General features: G+C 45.0%; 1 protein-coding gene across 1 annotated transcript; it reads right to left on the minus strand.

The window, feature by feature from the left end:
- Positions 1 to 733: 733 nt before the first annotated feature.
- On the minus strand, positions 734 to 6,811 carry Zfp773 (zinc finger protein 773). Its single transcript, NM_029584.1, has 4 exons — positions 6,489 to 6,811; positions 5,348 to 5,474; positions 4,223 to 4,306; positions 734 to 3,224 (listed from the first exon to the last, which is right to left on the minus strand). Exons 1-4 carry the CDS (start codon positions 6,702 to 6,704, stop codon positions 2,236 to 2,238), a joined length of 1,416 nt encoding a protein of 471 aa, NP_083860.1. The 5' UTR covers positions 6,705 to 6,811; the 3' UTR covers positions 734 to 2,235.
- Between the last annotated feature and the right edge of the window lie 1,313 nt (positions 6,812 to 8,124).

Raw genomic sequence — 8,124 nt, forward strand, 5'->3', positions numbered from 1 at the left:
AAAGTAAAAGCAAATCTAACACTCTCTTTCAAATCCAAGGGAATGGAAAAGAAACCATCTTTAATATCAATTACTATTAGAGGCCACTTTTCTGGCAGGGCAGATAAGAGAGACAGACCCCTCTGAATGGAGCCTATCACCTGCAACTGTGCATTAATAGCTTGCAGATCCTGTAATAACCTCCATTTGCCTGATTTCTTTCTGATAACAAAATTTTGGGTATTCCATGGAGATACAGAAGTTTGAATATGACCCAAAAGATATATTTTTGCGCCCTTCGCTCTTAGCAGCTCATCGAGCGCTGAAAAAATTGGGTGTGACTGTGACGACCCCATACCTAGTCTTTCATGCTCCACACAGTCGCCACAGCAACAAAAATGGCTCAGAAAAATTACTCCAACGGCTAGAAAAAGAAAATAACCCATAGACTGTCCCTATTACCCTCTTACTTTCACTTTCTCTCTTACTTTCACTTTCTTGTCTCCAGAGCCGAAGATCCTTATTGTCTCTTTACCGAGAACCTTACTGTCTCTTTACCGAGAGCCTTATTGTCTCTTTACCGAGAGTCTAATCCCAATCCCGGGATACTGAGTTACTTACCGTACTCATCCTGTCGACAGACCCTGACTGCAGAAAGTTCTGAACCTCTTCGGTGGGGGATTCGGGTCCCGGATTTCGGCACCATTTGTCGCGTCCCACTCGAGCAGCAAGAAAGACGCAACCACCAGTTCTTCTTAATGCAGTTTTTACTCAGGCAGCTACTTACTTCAAACCCCCCAGCCTCTCTAGTTTACAAGTGTTTTTCTCCACTCCAGCCACAACCACGCCCCCACCAATCACCACAGGTCACATCACCTCACCAGGCAGGCTTGCTCAGCCAATCAGGAATTAAGGGCGGGCCATCCACCAAACATGGGCTTGTTTACTACCTGGAACAGACTTCCATCCTGCTGACCAGGAAGTCCAGAATGGCTCCCTACACAATCAAGAGACTCTGATGGCTATTGTGACCTGAAAGGGGACCAGACATACATGTGGTGCACACACATGCATATTGGCTCCTACACAAACCCACAAATTTAACCGAATCTTTATAATAACACATGAAGATAATGCCAAATTAAAACTACAATTACATGCTGCCACACTAAATGACTCAAATGAACTAAGTGATTCAAATGAACTCCACGCAGCTTACAGAGCATCAGGGAGGATGTGAGGACCCTGTATCTGATATGCTGCAGGAGGAAATCTGAAACACATAGCCACTTAGAATAGAATCTGCTAACTTCTTAACTTGGGCTGGAGCAAGGGCACAGTGTTCAAGTGCCACCCTTGCAGAGGGCCTGGGTTCCATTTCCAGCAAACATACTGGTTCATACCCAACTGTAATTCCAGTTCTAGGAAACAAATGCCTTTTTTGGACCTTCATAACCATCAGGCACATATTCACTGTATCTACATATACACAGACAAAACATACCCAAGAAAGCAACACATACTTAAAACATATGGGCTATATGCCTACAAGAGGGCATAAGGTGCTACACAGAGCTAGTCCCCAACAAAATTAGTGACACTTAAGTACACAATAGTCATGAAGACTTTACAGTAAATGATCATTTATCCCACGGACTGCAATATTCAGTGAGGGAAAAAACAAAGCAAGCAAGCAAGCAAACAAACAACAGCAGTAGCAGCAACAAATATATGTCTTATTTAAACCGAGGTCACTTTCTTCCTCCCCCATTCACACTCAGTAACATGGAGATTGCATCCCATTCTGGTGCAGTCAAGAACACGGCTTCCTCTTGCTAATTCCCCAGAAAGCATTAACTTCATAGGAATAAGAAGATGGCACTAATTCTCATCTTGCCTCTGTGACCTTCTTTGATGAGTAACTTGCAATGACTGGCTTCCTCACAAAGGCCACTCTCAGGACTTCTCTGCTCAACGTCGTGTTCAGTCCTAAGGCTCAACAAGCTTGGTCAATGACTGGAGCTCTCTCTACCTTCTCTGCATTCACAAACCTATCTGGGTTGTGTCTGTGTTGCTAATAAGAACAGACTTTGCTCTCAGGCTTTCCCAGCATCAGTGAATTCAGGATGCATCCCAGCACTCTGGCCTCTTAGGTTAAACAGGATGGACGTGTGGGTGAAGGTTCTCCACATTTGAAGCACTATTGACTTTTGCCCATTGAACGTCCTCTTGTGTAGATAGGGTAGATCATGGGAACTACTTCCCATGCTCATTACACTCAATACTTTTTTCAGCGTGAATCTTTCGGTGTCTAGAAAGTCCAGTCCTGTAGCAAAACACTTTCCCACACTCCTTGCACTCGTGATGCTTTGCTGCAGTGTGAAATCTCTGATGCTTGATGAGGCTGTACCTCATGGTAAAGTATCTCCCACACACATTACACTTAAAGGGTCTTCCCCTGCTGTGAACTTTCTGGTGTTTCACGAGGTGTGAGTTTTTTTTAAAACACTTCCTACACTGGCTGCACTCAAAAGGCCTTTCTCCAGTGTGCACTCGGGTATGGTAAACGAGGCTGGATTTCTCCTTAAATAATTTTCCACACTCGCCGCACTTGTAAGGCTTTTCTCCAGTGTGAACCAGATAATGACATATGAGGCTGGACCTGTTCATGTACGATTCCCCACACTGGTTGCATTTATAAGGTTTCTCTCCAGTGTGAAGTCTTTGATGCCCAACAAGGGAGCGGTTGTGTTTGAAATCTTTCCCACATTCGCTGCATCTAAAGGGCTTTTCTCCAGTGTGAACTTTCAAGTGTTGATTCAGATCAGTCTTTTGGATGAAGGACTTCTCACACTCGCTACACTTAAAAGGCTTTTCTCCAGTGTGTATCCTCCGGTGTCGAATAAGCAGAGACTTACAATTGAAGGATTTGCCACAGTCGTAACATTTGCAATTCCTCTTCTCACTGGGAGTGGCCTTTCCTCTCTTGGTACTCTTGGGTCGCTCCACAGCACTGTGAGTCACATGATGCCTGTGAAGCCCGGAGAGAGTGTGGCAGTCCATTGTATTGTCTGTGCTTTGTAAAGTCTTTTCTGATGGGTCACTTCTGTTTCTCTTCGGAACTGAAATTCTGCATTCTGCTCTTTGTAAGGGTTTCTCAGCATGGCTCAGCTGCTGCTGCTGCTGCTGCTGCTGCATGGTCGTTGAAAGGGTCTGCTCACAAGGTATCTTTGCAAGCTCCACTCCTTTGCAGCAACACAGAAACACAGAGAGACAATGATAAAGGACATATAGACTTTGAAGTGGCAACAAACACAAGCAATCAACACCCGAGATTTCTCACAGAAACTTAAAGATGGGAGGGGCCTCCTCCAGGGATGAGGCTGAAAGAGCCCTGTCCCAGAAAACATGTCGGGCAACAACAAAGGAAAGGCAAGCAGCACAAGGAAGAGTGCTGGGGACCGAACTTCCTTCCTTAGAAAACGACTTTCTGAAGAGCCTCAAATGGACACTGTCCTGATTGTTTTTTGTTGTTGTTGTTGTTGCTTTTTTCCCTCTCCTTGACACACGTTAGGGTCATCTGAGAGTAGGGAACCTCAATTGAAAAAAAGCCTCCATAAAATAACCATTAAGGGTCATTTTCTTCATTAATGCTTGATGCAGGTAAGCCCATCTCATTTCTGGTGGTGCCACCCCTGGCCAGGGTGATCCTGGGTGGCAGTAAGCAATGCTCCTCCATGGCCTCTGCTTCAGTTCTTGCCTTGAGTTTCTACCTTGAATTATTCTTATTGATGGATTTTTATCAGGAAATGAAAGAGGAAACAAACCCTTTCCCCTTCTAAGTTGCCTTTGGTCATGATTTATCATAGCTATAAAAACTCAAAATCAGAGATGTTCAACACAGTGCAGAAGGCTGTGTCTAAGCCCATTCAATACAATACCTGAAGAACCTGTTTTCAAGGACTGCTTAGGGCACTTGTACACACTAACAACATAATTAAGGAAAACTTATGCTTTACAGTGTCACAGGGGAGCAGGAAAAACATACAAGACTCATAGGTGAGAGATAGCCCTGGATCAGAGATAATAGCAATGACTGGTAGACAACTGGGTAAACAGCCAAAAGGACTTTACCACGATCCTTTGCCCAGGCACCAAAGAACCAACAGAAAGATACTTCTTATGAACTCATCTAGAGTGTATACATCAGCAACCCCCACCCTCCAAATACCTGTGCACTTACTTGGAGTCAAAAATCTCAGGGCAGGGATGAAGCGATTTCCTGAAGACCCCAGCTGAGTGATGTCAGTCCCAGAAGGTATAAGTCCTAATGTAAAATAAAGGAAAGGGGAATGTCCCATGCTCAGACAGAGTGATGTAACTCATGCAATCCACAGGAATGAAAACTGACAACAAAGACCCCTTGTCGGCCCAGTGTCTCATTCACCCTGCTGCTTTCAGATTCAGGTGTAGAACTCTCAGCTACTTCTCCAGCATCGTATCTGCCTGCATGCCATCATGCTTCCCACCATGGTGACAGTGGACTAAACCTCTGAATTTCAAGTCAGCCCCCCATTAAGTGTTTTCTTTTATAGGAGTCACCATGGTTGGGCTGGAAGATGGCTCAGTGGTTAAGAGCACTGACTGATCTTCTGAAGGTCCTGAGTTCAAATCCCAGCAACCATATGGTGGCTCACAACAATCCATAATGAGATCTGATGCCCTCTTCTGGTGTGTCTAATGACAGCTACAGTGTACTTACATATAATGATAAATAAGTCTTTAGGCTGGAGGGAGAGGGGCCAGAGTGAACAGAGGTCCTGTGTTCAATTCTCAGTAACCACATGATGGCTCACAACCATCTATACAGCTACAGTGTACTCATATACATAAAATAAACAAATAAATCTTAAAAAATAGTTGTTATGGTCATAGTGTCTCTTCACAGCAATAGAAACTCTAAGATACCCATAGAGAGGTCTTGCAAGAAAACCCACCAAGTAGTATCCATATCAGTGCCACAACTTGACCCAAGTCACCTACAGGAAGAGAAGAGTACCTGGGTCATGAGAATGACAGAGTATTTACAATGTCTCCAGCCATGGAGAAGCTACCAGTGTGAAGTCTATTAAACTACTATAAGAGTCCTCACTTCAGGCTGCTTCCTTTGTGTCTTTGCTATATAAGAGAGAGAAGATGGTAGTGTACCATGCCCAGGTCTCTCACCTGTACTTCCCAATCCATGACACTGGGGAAAGGATGAATGCCCATGGACCAGATTTGGGAAGGAGACGTCTCTGTATAGAAAAGAAGCCATGCCCACCCAGACAGGATGCTCTTACAGAATGGGTGTGGGGTGGGAGCTTACCTAATGAGGACATGAGAACAAAGACCTCCATCATCACCTGGTGGTACAGACGCCTCTGAGAGTCATCAAGTAGTCTCCATTCCCCCCTCAAGAAGTAGATAGCCACATCACTAAAGGCCATACCACCCTGCCACAACAGAGAATGCTGAGTTAACAAGAAGTTTCCTTCCCTTGGACTTTGACATCCCAGAGACAGACAATCCCATTTAGATTCCTTCTTCAGAGAGCAGCAGACTCTTCATTCACTGACACCCAGTCTCTGCTCAGGGTTGCAATGGCCACTGTTTTCAGCACCAGCCACAAACAGGTAGACAGACAAATGGAATTTACCAGTCTTGACGTTTGCTATGGAAAGTCCCACCTATTTCTATAGGCTTCTTCACATCATGCCAGCCAGATATGTCCAGATTTGAGCCACAGTTCTCCACTCTACCTCTGGCACATGATCTTGGACATGAGCACATCTATTCATACTTTCTGTCACTACGCATATCACCCTTCATAACGTCCTTCCATGTTCATGTTAATATTCGTGCCTGCAGCTTCTCATCTCCTCTACCCCTCCCAATGGCTGCCTTCCACTGCACCAGCCAATCTCAAGTACACCTGAGGGCTTCTGGGCATCCCTAATCCATCTCACTTCCAGACATTTTTTAACAGTCGTCACTGGAACTTGAATACTTCTGAATCTTAAGGAAGTGGCTCCCTATAAATGGAACCTGTCCATATAATTCCTGCTCTGGACTCAGAGACCTTATATTCTATAATTATCTTTTATGGAATTCAGATGGAAAGACAGGAGAATAATATCAAGCAAAGAGTCCCAAAGCATTGTAGTACTAGACATTACTTATGTGGGGATCTAGAAATGTGAGTTCCTGCGGCACCGTCCGTCCATTTACCTCTCCATAGTCAGTAGCATAGTAGTAACTTTGCACTTACTGAAACCTGTGAATAAAGGAGGCTATGAACACAAAGGTTCCGGTGGCTCTGAACAGGTAGGTCTTACATTCACAGGGCTTCCCAGGCTCTTTAGTGGGCGAGTGTGAGTACTCTATGCTATCTGGAAACTCCAACTAACATCCCAGCCCGCATTGCACTCTAGGATTGGGGAAAGGGGGTGTGACCACGTGGTACGCACCTGTGCCTGGCCACCCTGCAGAGCTACTGCAGTCTGATTTTGCTGGGCAGTTGGGTCCGTGGACATGGCTATTCTTTCCAGGCCTGCAACCAACCACACGGGGTCCTCGTAGACTTCAAAACGGTCTGCTAGAGGACAAAGCCTCGCTCCTCTCGCGCCTTCCAGTTCTGGACAGAGAGCTGTAAAACCAGTTTTCCTCTGACCTGACACAAGCATCCAGAAAGATAATCACCTGCACGCAACCATTAAGTCCCAATGCTCTCCTACCCCTTTCTTTACCCCCTTCCTTTCCTTATTTCGCCCTTCTCCTTTCTGTTATAGCCCACGGAAGCGCCAGTTTCCATTGGTTAAGCTCTTCTGCGCTGTCACTTCTGGGTAATGTAGTTCAGACAGCGTGCACCCTGGAGACCTGGACACTGCTGCAGATGTGTAAGCAGGGGAAGCGATATGTAAGGATTTAGACACTGCCTTGCCTACAGATGCACCAGTGTTTCAACTCCCTGATCATCAAGGATAAAGTAAAGTGGATTCCTGGGTCTGACTCCGGTATGCATTAGCAAAGTTCCTTTGGCAGAAGAAAGCTCAGCTAAAAAGCCAATGGTGACCATATCCTATCTGATGTGTAAAGATGTTAAAACAGTCCGAATTTTGAAAACAGGTCTGCTCAATTCCAAGATGCACTACCCATTCACCTCCACCTGTATTCTTGTTTTTTTCTCATGGGCCTAGTAGGAGTCCTTCCTGCAACGTTCGTCATTTTCTACCCAGTCTCCTTCTGTTAGGCCACAGTGTGCCATGAGGAAGCGTTGGTGATCAGCTGTGACTGGCACAGTAAAGCGTTGGGACAATGAGTGGGAAGCCTCCTGCTTCTTAACTCAAGCACAGGAGATAAATCATTGTTGTTGGTTTTTAAAAAACAAAATAGCAATTGCCCGATTTTACTTTTGAAGATACAGGAGCCAGATGCTCAGGTAAAAGCCTGGTAGCTCAGGGAGGCAGAGGAAGCACCCAGTTGACCATGATCCTCAGCCATCATCCCAGACAGAATCTCCTCTCTTACACCATCTCCAAAGCATAGCTCAGTGGTTAGCAACGTTGGATGTTTTTCTAGAAGAATATGCGCCGGGCATGGTGGCACATGCCTTTAATCCCAGCACTTGGGAGGCAGAGGCAGGAGGATTTCTAAGTTCAAGGCCAGCCTGGTCTACAAAGTGAGTTCCAGGACAGCCAGGGCTATCTCAAAAAACAAACAACAACAACAACAAAAAAAGTGAATTATTTCTTGGGCTGGTGAGATGGCTCAGCGGTTAAGAGCGCCGACTGCTCTTCCAAAGGTCCTGAGTTCAAATCCCAGCAACCACATGGAGGCTCACAACCATCCACAACGAAATCTGATGCCCTGTTCTGGAGTGTCTGAAGACAGCTACAGTGTACTTACATATAATAAATAAATAAATAAATAAATAAATAAATAAATATTTTTAAAAAAGGAATATGCTACTGTTTCCAGGACACACAGAACAGCATACATCCTATTGTATTGCTATCCCAGGGTATTTGACAACTTCTTCTGAATTCCAAAGTTAATATATGCACATATGAATATATGTGTGTGTGTGTGTGTGTGTGTGTGTGT

Source organism: Mus musculus, chromosome 7, assembly GCF_000001635.26.
Source record: "Mus musculus strain C57BL/6J chromosome 7, GRCm38.p6 C57BL/6J".
NCBI lineage: Eukaryota > Metazoa > Chordata > Mammalia > Rodentia > Muridae > Mus > Mus musculus.

What these genes read in the sequence shown, in the direction of transcription:
- Zfp773 (NM_029584.1), bottom strand. Translation starts at nt 6,704, where the DNA reads ATGCTTGTGTCAGGTCAGAGGAAAACTGGTTTTACAGCTCTCTGTCCA. An exon ending in TGTTCTCATGTCCTCATTAG is followed by an intron (nt 4,307 to 5,347) that starts GTAAGCTCCCAC and finishes ATTTTACATTAG; the next exon opens with GACTTATACCTTCTGGGACT. An exon ending in CCTGAGATTTTTGACTCCAA is followed by an intron (nt 3,225 to 4,222) that starts GTAAGTGCACAG and finishes GTTGCTGCAAAG; the next exon opens with GAGTGGAGCTTGCAAAGATA.